The 21,911-nt window shown below is 40.9% G+C and overlaps 1 protein-coding gene across 1 annotated transcript; it reads left to right on the top strand.

Moving 5' to 3' along the window:
* Positions 1-1,195: 1,195 nt before the first annotated feature.
* Positions 1,196-21,604, top strand: LOC135465677 (lysosomal protective protein-like). Its single transcript, XM_064742983.1, has 14 exons — positions 1,196-1,297; positions 2,703-2,881; positions 4,527-4,638; positions 5,134-5,184; positions 7,940-8,026; positions 8,913-9,068; positions 10,588-10,679; positions 11,258-11,351; positions 11,826-11,996; positions 13,444-13,586; positions 14,166-14,241; positions 15,164-15,250; positions 17,065-17,169; positions 19,080-21,604. Exons 2-14 carry the CDS (start codon positions 2,718-2,720, stop codon positions 19,161-19,163), a joined length of 1,422 nt encoding a protein of 473 aa, XP_064599053.1. The 5' UTR covers positions 1,196-1,297; positions 2,703-2,717; the 3' UTR covers positions 19,164-21,604.
* The last annotated feature ends 307 nt before the right edge of the window (positions 21,605-21,911 follow it).

The raw sequence follows: 21,911 nt of genomic DNA, 5'->3' as shown, positions 1-21,911 counted from the left end.
ATTTCACCATTTACGTGTGACCATTTTCCAGCTATCACTGTCGTCGCTGCTCTGGATTTACATTCTGTATGCTGTAGCCGTATTTCACCGTTTACTTGTGACCATTTTCCAGCTCACACCCTGTCGTCGCTGCTCTGGATTTACATTCTACATGCTGTAGTCTTTTATATTATCACCCAGCTGAAATTGCGTAGATCTAGTATAAATGTAGGTCTATGTGTCAAATGAGACTTCACATGTGTACATGCGGATATGTTCTAAAGTGGACACGCAATAGTACAGCTAGTACGCGCGCACGTAGTTATTGTGTGGAAATTAGCTTCTTAGTTTTTACGATTTTATTGTCTTTTTGCATCTTTTCTCTCAATGTGTCTTTTTTTTTGTTTTTTTTTTGTTTTCGTATTTGTTCTCTAATTATAAGAAACGGTACTTGTACATACTTGTACATGTGTCCGATACTTTAGTACACACGTATGGAAAATAAACGGTTGTATATATATATATATGTATATATATATATATATATATATATATATATATATATATATATATATATATATATATATATATATATATATATATTATTTGTAGGCGTATACATTTATATGTGAACTGAAATAGTTTGCACCCATCTGTAAACAAAAATTATTATTACATATGAGAAACGATCTCCATATATGTATGTACAAATAAACCGAAAGCTTGTTTTATATGTTGTTTTTTTTTTTTCCTTTGGTAGGCTTACATAAAGGTTATAGGCAAGAATAGGTTCTATACATGCCGTCGGAGGTGGTATTAATGTGGCTTACCATATACATATGCATGTACTATCCGAAATGGTTCAGTAGGTCTAAAACGTTAAAATGGAAGTTGTATAGCTTCGGTAAGTCGTCTAGGTGACGTAGTACCTGGACGGTGGAAATCCGTCCTGGAACAAGGAGGCACATTACATGCACTTTAAGGACTCCTTCGTCGTCATGTGACTGAAAAATTGTTAAGTACGACGTTAACACTGTCCGAACTGTCCTTGGTGATACAGAACTCATCAACAAATAGACCATTTTCCCGAGAAAATGTCTCGTGCACTTTTCATGTCGTGGAGACGTCATATGCCGCAGAGTCCAACGCTGTATCCTCAGAAAGCGCCACTGGCAGGAGTTTGTAGTCACATGACCAACAAGCATGTGACCCGTCACGTGAAGAGCGCCTGGTCCAAAACTTCGTATTTCTTCCTGATAAGCCCGGCGTGTATCAGTCGAAAGTATCATACTCTGCCAGGAACTGCAGGAAAAGCAAGGTATCGTATAGATTTCAATTTGTGTCGCAGAATTCTAAAAAAATATCATCGTTTTGGGGGAAATATCGTGGAATTGCTCGATTCGACTGATCATGTTGTTGTTGTAGCTATTTGAATTACGTACCCGGAGCGGCTGAGGCCTTGCTTTTTGTTGTACATAAACTTCATAATTTCCGCAATGTATCCAGGCACCTGAAATACTGTACACTATAGTGTATAAATAAATCAAATACAACGGCGTTGTAAAGTTTAGGTTCCTGTAGAGTTGAGGCTGCCGTTCACGGTTGGTTGTGGACCTTAATTGTTCCCAGATTTTTTCTACAGCAATAAAAATTGTGTTGTTTTTTTTGTTTCAAAATATTTATACCTTCCTGAACGAAATTAAGTTGAGGGGTGAGGAGGGGTGGTTGGTGGTTTTGTCCATTCAGCTCATCCCAAACAAGTGTTCTGATTTCTATGAAACTTAGCATTGGCCTACATGTTGTCTATCATCTGAAGGTGTGCATGCTTAAATGTAATATAAATCGGGTAATAAGCCCAATAAGTGTTTCAGAGGTCTCGCGAGTTCACGCAGATATCGTCGATGCAGGTGTGTATACATTCAATCTAGCTACTTTAAAATAACGTCTTTTATCTTCGTTAGTTTGCGAGAGCCCCCACCTGGGTTGCCGATATCTGTGGGAACTTTTGAGACTTCTGAAACGCTGATGGGGCTTATTATCGTATTTACACCCATTTGGAACTTTGTGTAATGGTTCTTTTCCATATATTCAGATTTTTTCCGTACAGCTTGTCCCAAAGTACATATTTCCTTGAAACTTAGCATACATCTTTCTTATTATCTCGACTTGTGCATACTGCGGTTTAATCGGATAACTGTTTTTGTAATTTTCATGCACAGAGATTTTGTCCTTGCAAACCCTGGTAAAGTATTGCACCAATTTCCCTGAAACTTTATGTATATCTTTTATATCATTGAAACATCTACATGCCTAATAATAGCAAGAGTCTGATTATTTTTTGTCTTTTCAAAGTTACTACGATTCGCGTTCATAGCGTAGTACTCCTTTCCTGCATACAGCTACATGAGTAAGCTCATGATGCATTTCATTGTCCTGATGTAGTACTCAAAGTTCACCTGACTCAACCAGGCAAGCTGCCAGTGTTCTCTGAATACCTTGTTGTGAATTTGTGTCATTGCAAAAAATATTTGGTATGGTCTCTTTAAAAAGGATTGTGATAGTGGGTTTGTAGCCTGTAAAAAGTGTCTTTATAAACTAGACTGCTAAAAAGTGACTGGGATATAAGCTGTTTTGTAGTAGCCTAGAGCCACACTGCATCCCTGAATAAAACATATACTTGCATACTCTATGAAAATGACCTTGGCTTTGCTGTGGTGTTGTAGATCCGGTGACAGACAATGTTGGGGTCAGTGTTTCTGTGCGTGTGGTTATGCCTAGGTGTGAGCCTTGCTGACGTACCCGCTGATGAAGTGAAGGCACTACCTGGCTTGATGAAGCAGCCCAGTTTCCGCCATTTTTCTGGTTACCTTCAGGCCAGCGGCACCCGCCATCTGCATTACTGGTGAGTCACCAAATTGTGTAACAGCAACACAGCTGAATGCTAATACTGTAAATTCTGTTTGGTGAAAGGTACAACAGATCAAAGGCTTCAGTTTATAAACTGTGTAAATGTGTGTAGAATTTTGTATTTCTGTGAAACAGTTTCTGTTTTTCCTCTACTGCCCCAGGTCATGATCTGTTTTCAGGTTTGTGGAGTCCTTACAAAACCTGTGTACAGATCAGGATATGCTCTGGTCATGACAGTGACTGGTTTGTGTTTTCAGGTTTCTGAAGTTTTTGTAATCAGATTGTGAAGTTAATATGTGGGTTTGGGGTTTCTTGTGGAGTCCTTACAAAACCTGTGTAAGGATCGAGTTGTGCTCTGGTCATGACAGTGACTGGTTTGTGTTTTCAGGTTTCTGAAGTTTTTGTAATCAGATTGTGAAGTTAATATGTGGGTTTGGGGTTTCTTGTGGAGTCCTTACAAAACCTGTGTAAGGATCGAGTTGTGCTCTGGTCATGACAGTGACTGGTTTGTGCTTTCAGGTTTCTGAAGTCCTCACAAAACCCCTCTCCAGTCTCAGGATCATGCTGTGCTCTATCCATGACAATTGACTGGTTTGTGTTGATGCTGTTGTGCTCTGTTCATGGCAGTGATTGGTGTGTGTTTTCAGGTTTGTGGAGTCCTCAACACCTGTCTGATGATCTTGTTATGCTCTGTCCATGACAGTTGACTGGTTTGTGTTTTCAAGTTTGTGAAGTCCTCACAACACCTGTCTGAAGATCTTGTTATGCTCTGTCCATGACAGTTAACTGGTTTGTGTTTTCAGGTTTGTGGAGTCCTCACAACACCAGTCTGATGATATTGTTATGCTCTGTCCATGACAGTTGACTGGTTTGTGTTTTCAGGTTTGTGAAGTCCTCACAACACCTGTCTGAAGATCTTGTTATGCTCTGTCCATGACAGTTGACTGGTTTGTGTTTTCAGGTTTGTGGAGTCCTCACAACACCTGTCTGATGATCTTGTTATGCTCTGTCCATGACAGTTAACTGGTTTGTGTTTTTAGGTTTGTGGAGTCCTCACAACACCTGTCTGATGATCTTGTTATGCTCTGTCCATGACAGTTGACTGGTTTGTGTTTTCAGGTTTGCGGAGTTCTTCACAACACCTGTCTAATGATCTTGTTATGCTCTGTCCATGACAGTTGACTGATTTGTGTTTTCAGGTTTGTGGAGTCCTCACAACACCTGTCTGAAGATCTTGTTATGCTCTGTCCATGACAGTTGACGTGTGTTTTCAGGTTTGTGGAGTCCTCACAACACCTGTCTAATGATCTTGTTATGCTCTGTCCATGACAGTTGACTGGTTTGTGTTTTCAGGTTTGTGGAGTCCTCACAACACCTGTCTGATGATCTTGTTATGCTCTGTCCATGACAGTTGACTGATTTGTGTTTTCAGGTTTGTGGAGTCCTCACAACACCTGTCTGATGATCTTGTTATGCTCTGTCCATGACAGTTGACTGGTTTGTGTTTTCAGGTTTGTGGAGTCCTCACAACACCTGTCTAATGATCTTGTTATGCTCTGTCCATGACAGTTGACTGGTTTGTGTTTTCAGGTTTGTGGACTCCTCACAACACCTGTCTAATGACTGGTTTGTGTTTTCAGGTTTGTGGAGTCCTCACAGAACCCTTCTAATGATCCTGTAGTCCTCTGGCTGAACGGAGGACCAGGATGTAGCTCTGTGCTTGGGCTTCTCACAGAAAATGGACCGTTCAAGGTATTTAGTTTGTGATCATTGTATAACACCAGTCATCTGCTTCAGGCAGTCCAAAATGTTACATTTACAAATTGCCAACTTTTTTCAATTCTGTGCAAATTAGAGATAATGCTGACAAGTCATAAGAATGGACAAATAGTATGTTGCTTAAAGACAAAATGGCACTTTCCATTATTAAAGTTGAACTGCAAAGGTTTTTGACAAGTGGTTTACTTCTGGCAGTCTGATTATAAACTGTCATCTACATGATAAATTCTTGCGTAAAGTAAATATAAATCAGAAAAATTTAACTGCTTTCTTTTTATCATTTTCAAATGTAAATGTGTTAATTATTTTTTTTTTATGTTCTTTATTAAAACAACAACTTCATTATTTTTTTTCCTGATTTTAAGATTAAATCTGCTTTTTTTTGTTTATTTTTGAATAAAGATAAGGACTTTGCTTTTTTTTTAAAAAACAATGCATGAGGGAATGAATTTACATGTAATTTTGCAGGTTTTGGCAGATGGGAAGACAGTTGATTACAATCCTTTCACCTGGAATTCTGTGAGTTTAGTCATTTGTTTTCAGTGTATGAAATCGCACAATCTATGTTTTCTGTGTGTCTATTTTTTGTATTATTACATTTAAATTGTGTGTATTGTGTATATACATGTGTTTTATACTGAGTCATGCAGAGAATCTGTTGATGAGCACAGACTGACAGAAGAAATCTCTTCAGACACAATTGCACTTAAACATTTTAACAGATAAAATACATGTATAACCACAGTCTTTTGATGTATGCATGTAAGTGTTAAATGTTTTTATTTTCTTTTAAGATTTGTGGGAAACAAATAAATGTGCCAAATAAGTCAGTGTTAGGCTACTGACTTCTTCAGGACTTTTCCAAACATCAAATGCCCCCCCCCCCCTAAAAAAATGAGGTCATATAAAGCTGTGTTTTGAGATATACAGTTAAGTTTTGATGGTTTTGTACTTTTAAACTGATAAACTGTTTAATATGGAATCAGTTGAAATGTGATGTTTACACATTTTCAATTTCCATTTGGCTTTTTTGCTCTGAATAATATCTAATTTTTATCATTCAATTAAATGTGCTGGGAAATGAAATGAAAGGTACCAACAGTTTCTGGATCCAACTCTATATGTGTCTTGTATGTGTGGCTGTGGATAAGGTGCCAGTTTATGTTCTGACAGTAAAATAGATCTGAGGTCAAGGTCACTACATACTACAAATTAACTCTGCAGGTCAAGGTCACTACATGTCACAAACCAATGCTACATTTGCTCAGTTTTATTATGAGTAATCTTCTTTTGACCAAAAGGAGACCAGAAATAACCCAAATGAAACCTTTTACCCTTCTAAACTGCACCCATTGGGATAAAAAAAAATGTGTGGCAGCCATGCAATGGGTGGTTGTGAGTGGTGTCCATGTCAAACCTTGGTACACCATACAAACATGTGTGAAGTTCTGGTCATGGCCTGGGTTAAGGCCTGGTTGTGACTGGTGTCCATGTCTAACCTTGGTGCACCATACAAACATGTGTAAAGTCCTGGTCATGGTCTGGGTTAAGGCCTGGTTGTGAGTGGTGTCCATGTCTAACCTTGGTGCACCATACAAACATGTGTGAAGTTCTGGTCATGGTCTGGGTTAAGGCCTGGTTGTGACTGGTGTCCATGTCAAACCTTGGTGCACCATACAAACATGTGTGAAGTTCTGGTCATGGTCTGGGTTAAGGCCTGGTTGTGACTGGTGTCCATGTCAAACCTTGGTACACCATACAAACATGTGTGATGTTCTGGTCATGGTCTGGGTTAAGGCCTGGTTGTGACTGGTGTCCATGTCAAACCTTGGTGCACCATGCAAACATGTGTGAAGTTCTGGTCATGGTCTGGGTTAAGGCCTGGTTGTGACTGGTGTCCATGTCAAACCTTGGTACACCATACAAACATGTGTGAAGTTCTAGTCATGGTCTGGGTTAAGGCCTGGTTGTGACTGGTGTCCATGTCAAACCTTGGTGCACCATACAAACATGTGTGATGTTCTGGCCATGGTCTGGGTTAAGGCCTGGTTGTGACTGGTGTCCATGTCTAACCTTGGTGCACCATACAAACATGTGTGAAGTTCTGGCCATGGTCTGGGTTAAGGCCTGGTTGTGACTGGTGTCCATGTCAAACCTTGGTATACCATACAAACATGTGTGAAGTTCTGGCCATGGTCTGGGTTAAAGGCCTGGTTGTGACTGGTGTCCATGTCAAACCTTGGTGCACCATACAAACATGTGTGAAGTTCTGGTCATGGTCTGGGTTAAGGCCTGGCTGTGACTGGTGTCCATGTCTAACCTTGGTACACCATACAAACATGTGTGAAGTTCTGGTCATGGCCTGGGTTAAGGCCTGGTTGTGACTGGTGTCCATGTCTAACCTTGGTGCACCATACAAACATGTGTGAAGTTCTGGTCATGGTCTGGGTTAAGGCCTGGTTGTGAGTGGTGTCCATGTCTAACCTTGGTACACCATACAAACATGTGTGAAGTTCTGGTCATGGTCTGGGTTAAGGCCTGGTTGTGACTGGTGTCCATGTCTAACCTTGGTGCACCATACAAACATGTGTGAAGTTCTGGTCATGGTCTGGGTTAAGCCTGGTTGTGACTGGTGTCCATGTCAAACCTTGGTACACCATACAAACATGTGTGAAGTTCTGGTCATGGCCTGGGTTAAGGCCTGGTTGTGACTGGTGTCCATGTCTAACCTTGGTGCACCATACAAACATGTGTGAAGTTCTGGTCATGGTCTGGGTTAAGGCCTGGTTGTGACTGGTGTCCATGTCAAACCTTGGTACACCATACAAACATGTGTGAAGTTCTGGTCATGGTCTGGGTTAAGGCCTGGTTGTGACTGGTGTCCATGTCAAACCTTGGTACACCATACAAACATGTGTGAAGTTCTGGTCATGGTCTGGGTTAAGGCCTGGTTGTGACTGGTGTCCATGTCTAACCTTGGTGCACCATACAAACATGTGTGAAGTTCTGGTCATGGTCTGGGTTAAGGCCTGGTTGTGACTGGTGTCCATGTCTAACCTTGGTGCACCATACAAACATGTGTGAAGTTCTGGTCATGGTCTGGGTTAAGGCCTGGTTGTGACTGGTGTCCATGTCTAACCTTGGTGCACCATACAAACATGTGTGAAGTTCTGGTCATGGTCTAGACAACATGGCTGCAATAATGTCAAAGTACATTCAGCTGTAATCATTCATTAAGAATATGTGAAGTGAATTTTTGCAAACAATGTTACAGATTGCCAACGTGTTGTACCTGGAGGCTCCAGCAGGTGTAGGCTACTCCTATGCGGATGACAAGGATTACGCCTTTGATGATGATATGGTAAGATGGGGGTAAATGTCAGATGTATATGATGATATGGTAAAGTGGGATAAAAATGTCAGGTGTAGATGATGATATGGTAAGATCGGATGTAAATGTCAGGCCTGGAAGATGATATGGTAAGATGGGATAAAAATGTCAGGTGTAGATGATGATATGGTAAGATGGGGGTGTAAATGTCTGGTGTAGATGATGATATGGTAAGATGGGATGTAAATGTCAGGTGTAGATGATGATATGGTAAGAAGGGATGTAAATGTCAGGTGTAGATGATGATATGGTAAGAAAGGATGTAAATGTCAGGTGGAGATGATGATATGGTATGATGGGATGTAAATGTCAGGTGTAGATGATGATATGGTAAGAAGGGATGTAAATGTCAGGTGGAGATGATGATATGGTAAGAAGGGATTTTAATGTCAGATGTAGATGATGATAGGGTAAGATGGGATTTAAATGTCAGGTGGGGATGATGATGTGGTAAGATGGGGTGTAAGTGTCAGGTGTAGATGATGATATGGTAAGATGAGATGTAAATGTTAGGTGTAGCTGATGTTATGGTAAAATGAGGTGTAAATGTCAGGTGTAGATGATGGTGGGTAAGGTAGAGTGTAAATGTCAGGTGTAGATGATGATAGGGTAAGATAGGATGTTAAATGTGAGGTGTAGATGATGGTGGGTAAGGTGGAGTGTAAATGTCAGGTGTAGATGATGATATGGTAAGATATGGATAGCACACAAAGTAAATAGTGGTAGGTATTATGATAGAATGTGATAAAAAGGTTAGATATTGGGTAGTGATTTGGTACAGACATTAAAACATTTGATTTTGTGGCTCAGTAAATAAATGAGGAAGGCTTCAGATTTTTTTTCTTTGTCCTTACAGGTGGCTCATGACAACTATTTGGCTTTGAAGGATTTCTTCCAGAAATACCCTGAGTACAAATCTAATGAATTTTTCATCACAGGGGAGAGTTACGGAGGCATTTATGTGCCCACTCTGTCCTCTCTGGTTGTTAACGATACCGATTTCAACTTCCAAGTAAGTCTAATATATTACAAGAAACCTCCAGTCTGCAAACCCAAAATGGACCAGAAAATTTTACCTCTGAATGTTCTTGACTTAGCCTAACATCAAATTTCTGATGTGTGATATTTGTGGTTATGTAATGCGTAGTGGAAGCCCTTTCTATTTGAGGTGAACATTTGAGTTCTGGTGACCTCTGGTACATGTAATTGAGGTGAACATTTGAGTTCTGCTGACCTCTGGTACATGTAATTGAGGGGAACATTTGAGTTCTGCTGACCTCTGGTACATGTAATTGAGGGGAACATTTAAGTTCTGCTGACCACTGGTACATGTAATTGAGGGGAACATTTGAGTTCTGCTGACCTCTGGTACATGTAATTGAGGGGAACATTTGAGTTCTGCTGACCTCTGGTACATGTAATTGAGGGGAACATTTGAATTCTGCTGACCTCTGGTACATGTAATTGAGGGGAACATTTAAATTCTGCTGACCTCTGGTACATGTAATTGAGGGGAACATTTGAGTTCTGCTGACCTCTGGTACATGTAATTGAGGGGAACATTTGAGTTCTGCTGACCTCTGGTACATGTAATTGAGGGGAACATTTGAGTTCTGCTGACCTCTGGTACATGTAATTAGGGGAACATTTAAATTCTGCTGACCTCTGGTACATGTAATTGAGGGGAACATTAGAGTTCTGCTGACCTCTGGTACATGTAATTGAGGGGAACATTTGAGTTCTGCTGAACTCTGGTACATGTAATTGAGGGGAGCATTTGGGTTCTGCTGACCTCTGGTACATGTAATTGAGGGGAACATTTGAGTTCTGCTGACCTCTGGTACATGTAATTGCTTTGCAGTCTTAACTGACAATTTAACTTCCTTGCAGGCTTATTGTAAGCTGATCTGAGGTTTTGAAAGAAATTTTTGGGCGGGTAGACATATATGACATACTTAGACATATATTGAGTTTACGCTGTACATGTACCCTCTATGAATAACATGTTTCATTCATTCATTCATTCATGCACACAAAGTCATGCTCCTTGACATGTACATGTATGTCAGTCTGATACTGGATTAAATGAATCATCTTTACATTGGCTCATTGTGGGTAAAAACACTGTGTTTCACCTTAAGTTTAGAATTCTTCAATTGACACATTTGGCTTGATTCTGATTGATTCATCCACCCTCTTAGTTCTTGTGACACTTGAGAGCTTTTTGTGAACTTTGATTAATTTCTTGCCAGAGAAACTTTAGTGTTTGCATCAAAAGTGTAATTTTAAAGTTTTACATGCTTCTGAAGGTGCATCTTTAGGCCCCAAACGTTAGCGCAATACAGGAGCTGTGACACAGAAACTTTGTCACGGGTTCAATTTTGTCTGGCAATGTTTTATTTATTAACAAGACAAAGGAGTAATTCTGACATTTAGCTCACAGTTATCCTGTAACTGTGAAAATGATTGCCATGTTTTTCCACCCACACATGTACGTTCTGGAGTCATTCACAGTAATTTCCACGTTTCAGGGATTTGGTGTGGGAAATGGACTGTCGGATTCAGTCATGAATGAGAACTCTCTCCTGTACTTTGGATACTACCATGGACTTATAGGGGATGTGTAAGTTGTACCATGAATTTATGGGGGATGTGTAAGTTGTACCATGGACTTATAGGGGATGTGTAAGTTGTACCATGAATTTATGGGGGATGTGTAAGTTGTACCATGGACTTATAAGGGATGTGTAAGTTGTACCATGGGCTTATAGGGGATGTGTAAGTTGTACTATGGACTTATAGGGGATGTGTAAGTTGTACCATGGACTTATAGGGGATGTGTAAGTTGTGCCATGGACTTATAGGGGATGTGTAAGTTGTACCATGGACTTATGGGGGATGTGTAAGTTGTACCATGGGCTTCATAGTCTCTGATATTTATTCTGTTACTCGCAAGTTGTTCTTGCAAATATAATGTTGTTATCTTTGACACTACAGCTTCTGATAGGAAGTAAACTCAGTGAAGAGTTGATTGATTTGAGAATCTCTTTGCTAAAGATGTGTAAATAGAGCATACACACTTTACCTGGGCACAGTTCCTCTATCAAGTTTTTTTGATGCGTATTTGTTTGGTAAGTTTAATATCCAGTCAGATTTAGTTGATATTGTTGTATTGCTTATGCTCCTGTTTGTTTGTGATAGGGTCTGGAATAATATGCTGGGAAACTGCTGTGGAGGAAATGCTACCAGGTGTAACTTTGTGGGAGCAGTTGGACAGGACAGCTGCAGACACGCAGTAGGTTTTTGACAGATCTTTAAACAGTAGACAAACATTGAGTAATAGACAGCAAATCTGTAGAGTACATTTTGATAGCAAAATTGTGGACAAGCTGTTATGATGTCTCCTTCCTTCTTAATTTAAGCAGGAGTTACTTCACAGAATAATAGTTTGTGTTGAAGAGGATATGTATTCCAAAAAGACAGTAGCATTCTATATGCATTTTCCTGTATATCTCAGTACATGTGTTTGTGTCTGTGGCTGACGTTTTCGTGTACATCTCAGTGCATGTGTTTGTGTCTGTGGCTGATGTTTTCGTGTACATCTCAGTGCATGTGTTTGTGACTGTGGCTGACGTTTTCGTGTACATCTCAGTGCATGTGTTTGTGTCTGTGGCTGACATTTTCGTGTATATTCCAGTAAGTGTTTGTATCTATGGCTGACTGCGGGTATAATTTACACTGGCAATACTTCTCATACTTTTCTGTTCAGATTTTGCGGGCTCAGAGCGCTATCAGCGGCTCAGGACTGAATATCTACAACCTGTACGGCGAGTGTGTGAACGGACAAGGCCTGCGCTATAATGAGCAGCTGCAAACATTCGAGTTCTCCGAGTTCGGCTGGCCAATGAGCGCAAACCCTAGAGTCATAGCCCAGAAGAAGGTACTGCAACCCTCCTAACCTACAAGTATGCATGGTCTACACCTAGGTTATATCTGTCTGATGTAAAGTTTGTCTGGGATATTTTGGCAGTGAAAGTTTATTTTTCACTAAATACATGTACAGGTATGTCCTTATTATATAGTATTGTGGATAGTAATGAAGTGAGCATAAAGTAAACCACTAACCTGAATTAATTAAAAAGTAGTATGCCAAAAATGTTCTAAAAATATGTAAAAAATTCTACATTGCTTATCAACAAAATAAATAGCAAACAATCGTCAGTACCTGGCCACTCATGTGTGACACCACTTGCCATGTTATAGCTATCTAGAGTGACGACATCAAATTTAATGATGTCATGATAAGAAAACACAAACAAACGCCTGATACCCAACCAAAGTCCTAGCTTTGTTCTGTGTTCAAAGGGCTGATGTTTCTTTCAGTTTGGTACTTGGTTAGGGCCGTGTTCGTGGACACAAACGTCGTGTTTTAGCGGTCCTGCTTGTCCTTGTCCTGTATGGGTGTAAGCATTAGGCCTAGCTGGCTGCACCGACTTCAGGGAATTTACCAAATGTAGCAGGACTTTCTGATTGATAACAGACCCTTTCATTCAGATTTTGGGAAGATATTTTCTAAATAAATCTGACCTTGGTAAGGAAAAATAATGCAAAGTCACACTATTTTCTTCAAGCAAAGACTCTTCTGAGGCGGTTTTCTTGCCAGCTCACCTTGACCAGTTACTGCAGTATCCTACGCATTGTGACACTGGCAGCCGTTCTCAGTTCCCTGATCATAAATGTGTGTTCCAAAATGCATCAGGTTAACACTTAGGCTAACTGCAAATCCAGTTTGTTGCATTGATATCATTCTATCCATTACAAGAAACCACAGTAACAATCGAGAGCTAATAGTTTTTTTACGTTACAGCCAGTTATTCTGTGACGTTTTCAGCGGTAGTGATTGACCAAGTTCATAAGGGCTTCTACAAGATGGCGGAGTGAATTGTCCGTCAGTGCCATATCCCCAGCGCTGAACTTCATCTTCTAGGCTTTCAAAACTTTATAGAATTTTTGACATATTCTTCTGGGATAACCGTGTCTTGAATCATTCTTTCTGTATGTACATATAGTGGCAGACTTAATGCTCAATTAAATATTGTATCCATGAATCAAGGTTAATTTATCTGTTGATAGAAAGTCAAAGTGAACTACTTCATCTTGACCATGCCTTCTTACCTTAACAGTGAAATTAGAAGGTGAACAAAAAATAAATAAAGATTCAGTTGGTGTTGCTTTAAAAATTCTGACCATAACCTGACTGCCACTATATTATTTTACGATCAGAGTATGAAAAAAAGCTGGAGGATTTAGAGAAGCACTTATAACACTGCTTAATTACATCAACCACACACCTGTAAATGTAATTTTGAATGACTGTGCTGTTTCAGATGTTGGAGAAATACCAGGCCAGCAAGGTGATGCTGACACCCCCGTGTATAAATGCCACGAATACTGTGATGTATCTGCAGCAGGAGGCCGTACGGCAGGCCCTCCATATCTCCCCCAGTTCTCTCCCCTGGACGCCATGCAGGTAAACCACAGTGCCAGAACTGCGAAAATGTTTGTACTTTGTACGTTCCAAGTACAGTTTGTTGTATGTAGAGTCTGCCTGCAGATGTAGATGTATAAAACCCGGCCTCAGACATGGCCTGTGTGTTCTGTCCCTGTCACTGTTTGTGGGTTATGGTGACGCAGTGATGCTCTTGTGTCTGTTTATAGTGTTTGTCATCTTAGATTTGTTAGACTTCTTTTCTTTTACCAATCTGCTGCGCATATCTGTAAGTCACACCTGGTGAAGTTATTGAGTTACTCACCTAAAGTTACTCATCTAAAGTTAGTAAGTCACACCTGGTAAAGTTATTGAGTTACTCACCTAAAGTTAGTAAGTCACACCTGGTAAAGTTATTGAGTGACTTACCTTAAGTCGGTGGTTTACCCAAGTCACCATGGTGGTTTTCTTTCCATAAAACTGAAGTGGACTCAAAACACTTGACATAATTTGCAGAACTAAATACTTTGTATCTATTTGTCGCTCTGAATTGGGCATAACTAATTTGTATCATGTTTATAGCATTTCAGTGGGCTCAAGTACTTTCTTTCATTTTTGCAGCACTGAAGTTGGCTCACACTACAAGAACCTTTACTCTACCACGAAGCAGTTTTACCACAAAGTGCTTGATGCAGGGGTATGTTACATGTAACATTACTGGTCTCTACCCACAGATCAATGTACACTTCTGTATCTCTCTGTAAACGTCTGATTAAAGTGGCCAAGATCTTTGTTCACCCAACTACATGTATTAAAGTAAAGTCAAATACATTAAATATATTGTTGTATGTGGATTTCAAAATTACAAGCAACTTTAAATGCATTTCTCTAACAAAAGACATTTTTGGCATATTAGCAAAATATGCTCATTTTCATTGTACATGAAAAAAAACAAGAAAAATAACTATGTCTACAGACAGATTCTAATTACTATTTCTACAATGTCTATAAACAACAAAATCAGAGCCCAAGAAATACTTACACAAAGGCTTTTTTCAAAGAGGACAGTAACATGCAAACGTGCACCAAGCACTGTGGCATTGAGTTCCTGTCTGTGTTTGTTTACTGTATGCTTCAGCTTATACCAGACTAACATCTTAACACATCACAGATCTCCATTTGTCCATCACATGTACTTGTATGCATTTGTTGATTAGTGTGACAGCAGCATGTTTTGTTTTTTATCTACTCCTGGATATGTATGGTTATAATCTCAGATAGCATGGTTATAATCTCAGATAGTATGGTTATAATCTCAGATAGCATGGTTATAATCTCAGATAGCATGGTTATAATCTCAGATAGCATGGTTATAATCTCAGATAGTATGGTTATAATCTCAGATAGCATGGTTATAATCTCAGATAGCATGGTTATAATCTCAGATAGCATGGTTATAATCTCAGATAGCATGGTTATAATCTCCGACAGGACTTAAGATGTTGTAAAAGTTCAAGTGCACTACATATGCTAATCTCACACAATAGATAATGTCAGTACCTACACATGTTTGAGGGAAATTACCAGATGAACACATCCAACATGACTTCTGTTTGCAGAAACGAGTTTTGGTGTACAATGGAGATGTTGACATGGCGTGTAACTTCCTGGGAGATGAGTGGTTCGTGGATTCTCTCAATCAGCCGGTAATTACCCCGTTCTCTGCCCACCCACACAGGTGTCTGTGTGCCCCTTCATCTTTCCCCCACCCCATCCCATCTGTCCATGTTGTCAGTGGGTGTGCAGTGTAAAAACAGAGTTTAGAGTTATTAGTCTCGTGAAAAGAGAAATGATAGACGCTACCTTGCTTGGCACACAGCACAGTGAGGTTAGAGCTAGGAAACAGGACTGGGACTGGTTTCCTGAAGGGTACTGTAAATCACGTAGAGTTTAGCCGATGATTTTAAAAAGTGTATCCCATGATTCCTTGTGTCTAGTGGTGATTTCTGGTAATTGGACACAGCTGGGGGGCAGTGGGGATCTGAGCAGTGTGTTCACAGGATTGTACATACCTGTGGCAATAAACACGCTCACGCTTCAGTGAACATGCAGCTGTTAGCTCTGGTGGAATCGCTACAAAGCTAGCGTCAGAATGCACGTCTCAGGTATGGTGTGCTGAATGAGTCGAGTCAAAACACTTCACTGAGCAGTTGAAATGTTGCGAGTACCATCTCTACATATTTTCTGCCAGAATGGCTGTTTAGTGTGGAGATTTTTGGAATGTACTTTTATGTGATTGTCACTTGATACTTTATTCACTTTCATGAGTAAAATTCATGAGAAAAAACAAGGTGTGACTGGTTGGGAAATCTTAAAGCCTCACTGTCAAGTACTGTTGTTGACCCGCATACGTGTGGTGAGGATTAGCAACCTAAGCCTTCATGAAGTCTAATGTGAGGTGAGGGGGATAATATCTCATACGTCATGCCCCCCCCCCCCCCCCCCCACTCATACTGTGAGAAAGTAGCAGAGGGGGGAAATTTTAGATCATTTACACAAATTATGTTGTCAAAATTTTTTGACAACTGACCGACCCAACCTTGAGAACAAGTCAACCAACAACGTTTCACTGATGGTCTAGATGGACTAGTGGGTGTATAAACACTCGTTTCTCATTCTATGCCTGGGGAGTTGCTCCATGTGGCATATGAAGTGCACAGCTGGGGGCGGATCACTCTCCCCTGTCATCTCTGGCAGCAACTCAAATCAGCTAAACAGCCAGAAATTTTTGGCTAAACTCTACGTGATTTACTGTAGTTAGGGTTAAGTAACCCTTAATTAAGTGACGTTTATATTTCTACAACATATGTTGACATGATAGTTCAGGGTTTATCAACGTGCGCTTCATTAAACCATTGCCTGGTTGGCCCAGCATCAGTATTTTATGACAAGTTGAGGTGTCATGTCTGGTGTCTTGCTGCTTGAGCATCAATGACCGTATGATAGTTGGCAAATGGCCACATGTAACTGGTGAAATCTGTGCTCTTGTCAATTTCCCTCAAGGTTTTATTCCAACCATGACAAATATTCATGTAAATGCTTAAGTAGGAATAACTTAAACACTCTGTAGTCATTGCTTATCTGTGACTGTATTACAGAAGGCTAAGGAGCGTAAGGCCTGGTATTTATTTATTTGATTGGTGTTTTACGCTGTACTCAAGAATATTTCACTTATACGACGAAGGCCAGTATTGTTTTGGGCGGAAACCAGGCAAAGCCCGGGGGAAACCCAAGACCATCCGCAGGTTGCTGAAAGACCTTCCCAGGTACGGCCGGAGAGGAAGCCAGCATGGGCTGGACTTGAAAACACAGCGACCGCATTGGTGAGCGACTGCTGGGTCATCACACTGCGCTAACACGCTAACCAACTGAGCCACAGAGGCCTCGGGCTGGTATTACATGGCTGTTGATGGAACCAAGCAGGTTCTGTATTCATTGCTTATCTGTGACTGTATTACAGAAACCTAAGGAGCGTAAGGCTTGGTATTACATAGCTGCTGATGGAACCAAGCAGGTGGCCGGATTCGTCAAGCAGTATGAGCGACTCACATTCGTCACTGTCAGGGTGAGTCATACATTAAACATGTTCAAGAACTAAACACTAGAACCATTGAGGTTCAAGATTTCCTTAAGGACACCCAACTAAGGCTTTCTGATTAAAAGAAAAAAAAGAAAATTGTCCATGTAGCATGGAGACTCTCAATATTTCATCACAAGATTTTTTATTAAGTTCAGGAAAGGAAACCTTATAATCATATGAAGATTTATACCGCTTTCATGGGTGACGTACCACTGTCATGAGGGATACACCACTGTCATGAGGGATATACCACTGTCGTGAGGGATATACCACTGTCATGGGTGATATATCACTGTCATGAGGGATATACCACTGTCATGAGGGATATACCACTGTCATGGGTGATATACCACTGTCATGAGGGATATACCACTGTCATGAGGGATATACCACTGTCATGAGGGATATACCATTGTCATGAGGGATATACCAGTGTCGTGAGTGATAGGCTTAATCACTTTGTTAATTTAGATTTTTATGTAATATTTGAGAATGACTACCTATCTGTCAGCAGCAAACATGAGGTGCGGGGAGTTTATATATTCTCCCACTTTGATTGGTGACAATTATTTCAACAGTTGATGACCGGTGCTCTCGTCACCACTTTGTCTTCCACCATTATATATTATATTACATATTATATTATAACGTCACCTGTGGGAAATTAATCAGTAGCTAGCCACAGGTCAGTGGTGTACACCGGGACCTCTGGTTTCCTCCACTCTTGAGACTGACCACTGTGAGCTAGCCACAGGTCAGTGGTGTACACCGGGCCCTCTGGTTTCCTCCACTCATGAGACTGACCACTGTGAGCTAGCCACAGGTCAGTGGTGTACACCGGGCCCTCTGGTTTCCTCCACTCATGAGACTGACCACTGTGAGCTAGCCACAGGTCAGTGGTGTACACCGGGACCTCTGGTTTCCTCCACTCATGAGACTGACCACTGTGAGCTAGCCACAGGTCAGTGGTGTACACCGGGACCTCTGGTTTCCTCCACTCATGAGACTGACCACTGTGAGCTAGCCACAGGTCAGTGGTGTACACCGGGCCCTCTGGTTTCCTCCACCCATGAGACTAACCACTGTCAGCTAGCCACAGGTCAGTGGTGTACATCGGGCCCTCTGATTTCCACCACTCATGAGACCCACCGCTGTCAGCTAGCCACAGGTCAGTGGTGTACGCCGGGCCCTCTGGTTTCCTCCACTCATGAGACTGACCACTGTCAGTGAGCCACAGGTCAGTGGTGTACACCAGGCCCTCTGGTTTCCTGCACTAATGAGACTAACCACTGTCAGCTAGCCACAGGTCAGTGGTGTACGCCGGGCCCCGTGGTTTCTTTCACTCATGAGACTGACCACTGTCAACTAGCCACAGGTCAGTGGTGTATGCCGGGCCCTCTGGTTTCCTCCACTCATAAAACTGACCACTGTCAGCTAGCCACAGGTTAGTGGTGTATGACGTGCCCTCTGGTTTCCTCCACTCATGAGACTGACCACTGTCAGTGAGCCACAGGTCAGTGGTGTACACCGGGCCCTCTGGTTTCCTCCACTTATAAGACTGACCACTATCAGCTAGCCACAGGTCAGTGGTGTATGACGTGCCCTCTGGTTTCCTCCACTCATAAGACTGACCACTGTCAGCTAGCCACAGGTCAGTGGTGTATGCCATGCCCTCTGGTTTCCTCCACTCATGAGACTAACCACTGTCAGCTAGCCACAGGTCAGTGGTGTATGCCGTGCCCTCTGGTTTCCTCCACTCATGAGTCATGAGGCTGACCACTGTCGTATAAAGTGAAAAATTTCGAGAATGGCCTTAAAGTCAGTAAATATTTATTTCAAGTGTGAAAGTTTAAGTGGGCCATTCTATTAAAGTGTGACATTGTTGTGTTTGGCAGGGATCTGGTCACATGGTGCCCACAGACAGACCTGCACCAGCCCTCAAACTCTTTACAAACTTCATACAGAACATCCCATACTGAGACTGGGACCAACAGGGAAACAGCCAGCTGATTCTATCTGCCTTAGAGGGATACCTCGTGCAGTCAGGGACCAGCACCCTTTGCCATAATTCATATTTCCACCATGTTGAGGCTGTACATGTACATAAATCCATTCATCTGTTCAGGGGAGAACACAAGCACATGGAGGCCCTAGCCTGTAAGCTCTGTATGGACATGTAAAACAGAGGGAAATCCCCATGTATATGACCGTCTTGTGCACGCATTTCCAAGCAGAGTAGTCTCCCCTGAAGAGATGATGTTTGTTAAGCTGTGTCAGACAAGGTGGCACATTTTGTGAAGCTGTATCAGACAAGATCGTGCACTTTCAAGTTGAATCATACAAAGTCTGCTTGTATATTTTCTTTATAGAGATTAAATAATGTGCTGTACAGGGTACATGAAGGTGTAAACAGTTCAGTGAACGTGTAATTGTTATTATCCTAAGTCTTAAAATATGAGTCAGAATTCATTGAAATTTACCTCTTCTGTAAAGGTTGAAATTGATTTATCTGAACTGTTGCATAAGTAGCTTACTGTATATGTGCATGTTTTATTTTGGCAGGTTTAATTCCTTGAAATTTGTATGGAATTTTTTTAGCATCTTCAGGTCAGATGTTTAAAGAACTGCAGAGTTGTTGTAACAAGTTTATTTCATGTGTGTAAGGACGATATGATAATGATTTAAATGATAGTTTGTGATATTTAAGCGGCTTAGTGATAACGTGTGTAGACTCTCATGTGCTGTGAAATTCACCGCTGTTATAACCATTTGTAGGTGTTTAATACTCCACATATAAACCATATATAAACCCTATGTGCAGAAAGCAACCAGCTTTCATCAGCATAGTATGAAAATAGTAAAGGACGGGGTACTTTGATAACAGTGTTTTGAAATGATGACCTCTTACTATTCCAGCTCCTTGTGTCAGGCAAGACAACTTTGTATGCATTGCTTTTTCTTGACAAGCATTTATTCCTAACAATTCTTGCATAAGAAAATTATGGTTTATAACAGATTGCACCATGTTGTAGCTGATAACATGAGTGAGGCTGCACCATGTTGTAGCTGATAACGTGAGTGAGGCTGCACCATGTTGTAGCTGATAACGTAGGTGAGGCTGCACCATGTTGTAGCTGATAACGTGAGTGAGGCTGCACCATGTTGTAGCTGATAACGTAGGTGAGGCTGCACCATGTTGTAGCTGATAACGTGAGTGAAGTTGCACCATGTTGTAGCTGATAATGCGAGTGAGGCTGCACCATGTTGTAGCTGATAACGTGAGTGAGGCTGCACCATGTTGTAGCTGATAACGTAGGTGAGGCTGCACCATGTTGTAGCTGATAACGTAGGTGAGGCTGCACCATGTTGCAGCTGATAACGTGAGTGAAGTTGCACCATGTTGTAGCTGATAACGTGAGTGAAGCTGCACCATGTTGTAGCTGATATAGTAAGTATAGCTGCACCATGTTGTAGCTTATAACTAATGTGAGTGAGGCTGCACCATGTTGTAGCTGATAACGTGAAGTTGCACCATGTTGTAGCTGATAAGGTGAGTGAGGCTGCACCATGTTGTAGCTGATAAGGTGAGTGAAGCTGCACAATGTTGTAGCCGATAATGAGTGAGACTGCACAATGTTGTAGCTGATAACGTGAGTGAAGTTGCACATGTAGCTGATAACGCAAGTGAGACTGCACCATGTTGTAGCTGATAACTAACGTGAGTGAGGCAGCACCATGTTGTAGCTGATAACGTGAGTGAGGCTGCACCATGTTGTAGCTGATAACGTGAGTGAGGCTGCACCCACCATCCACATTCCATGCTGTGTACCTGCATTTATTTAGAACATATTTTACTCATTAATGTCTGTTTTCAGTATCACAAGGAGGTGCCAATCTGAGATGAAGTAGGTCTAACCAGTTTACATGGTTCTCACTGGTCCATGGAAGCACTTGAATTCTTTTCAAAGGTTTTAAAAAGTGTTTTTTTTCAGGACAAATTCCTATAAATATTAAACTATCAAAATAGTCAACCATAATCTCCTCTTGAAGATTTGTACTTAAAAATGCTGGAAACGCAAGATATTTAGGTTTATTAAAAACGTTTTCTGTGGAGGGTGGGAACTCGGTAGTAATGGGTAAGTCAGTATAGTATTATATTGTGGCCTGCTCTACTGCTAGTTATCACGATCCTCCACAAATTAGAATGCTCAGTACATTGTTTATCTAGTTTGGAAATTTATACTTTCATTATTACTGTGAAAAATGCTTTGGTAATACTTGTTTTATCCAGTGAGGTTGTGGCAGTCTGTCGATATTCATTACTAGTCATAATGATTTATATAATGTGAAAAATTTTGGATGTATTGTAAGATGTGACATTTGAAATAAAAATTGTCAGAATATTTCTACAATGGTGACTGAAAGCATATATGTTAATGCTTCTTTTTTTTTCTGAAAGAAATGTAATGTTAGATTTTAGCATTTGTTTATTTATTTGAGTGTGGTGTGATGCCATACTCCAGAATTTTGGACTTGTTTATATTAGATGTTTAATGGGGAACCAGAGTGATTGAATTGAATCACCGACCTCAGGGAATTTAGAGACAAACATCTCTACCTTTGCTAGATAATTGATGAAGGCTATGGGGCTATCTGTTTGGATTCTTATAACGTAGATAGAACTGAAACAGTATCATGGCTGTCATCATGACTCCAGTTAAATGCAC

Source organism: Liolophura sinensis, chromosome 5 (genome assembly GCF_032854445.1).
Source record: "Liolophura sinensis isolate JHLJ2023 chromosome 5, CUHK_Ljap_v2, whole genome shotgun sequence".
In the NCBI taxonomy this organism is placed as follows: domain Eukaryota; kingdom Metazoa; phylum Mollusca; class Polyplacophora; order Chitonida; family Chitonidae; genus Liolophura; species Liolophura sinensis.
This window is presented reverse-complemented; position numbering and strand designations above follow the sequence as displayed.

Coding starts and splice junctions, on each gene's coding strand:
- LOC135465677 (XM_064742983.1), top strand. CDS start 2,718: ATGTTGGGGTCAGTGTTTCTGTGCGTGTGGTTATGCCTAGGTGTGAGC. Junction 2,882..4,526: donor ACCCGCCATCTGCATTACTG/GTGAGTCACCAA, acceptor TTGTGTTTTCAG/GTTTGTGGAGTCCTCACAGA. Junction 10,680..11,257: donor CATGGACTTATAGGGGATGT/GTAAGTTGTACC, acceptor TGTTTGTGATAG/GGTCTGGAATAATATGCTGG.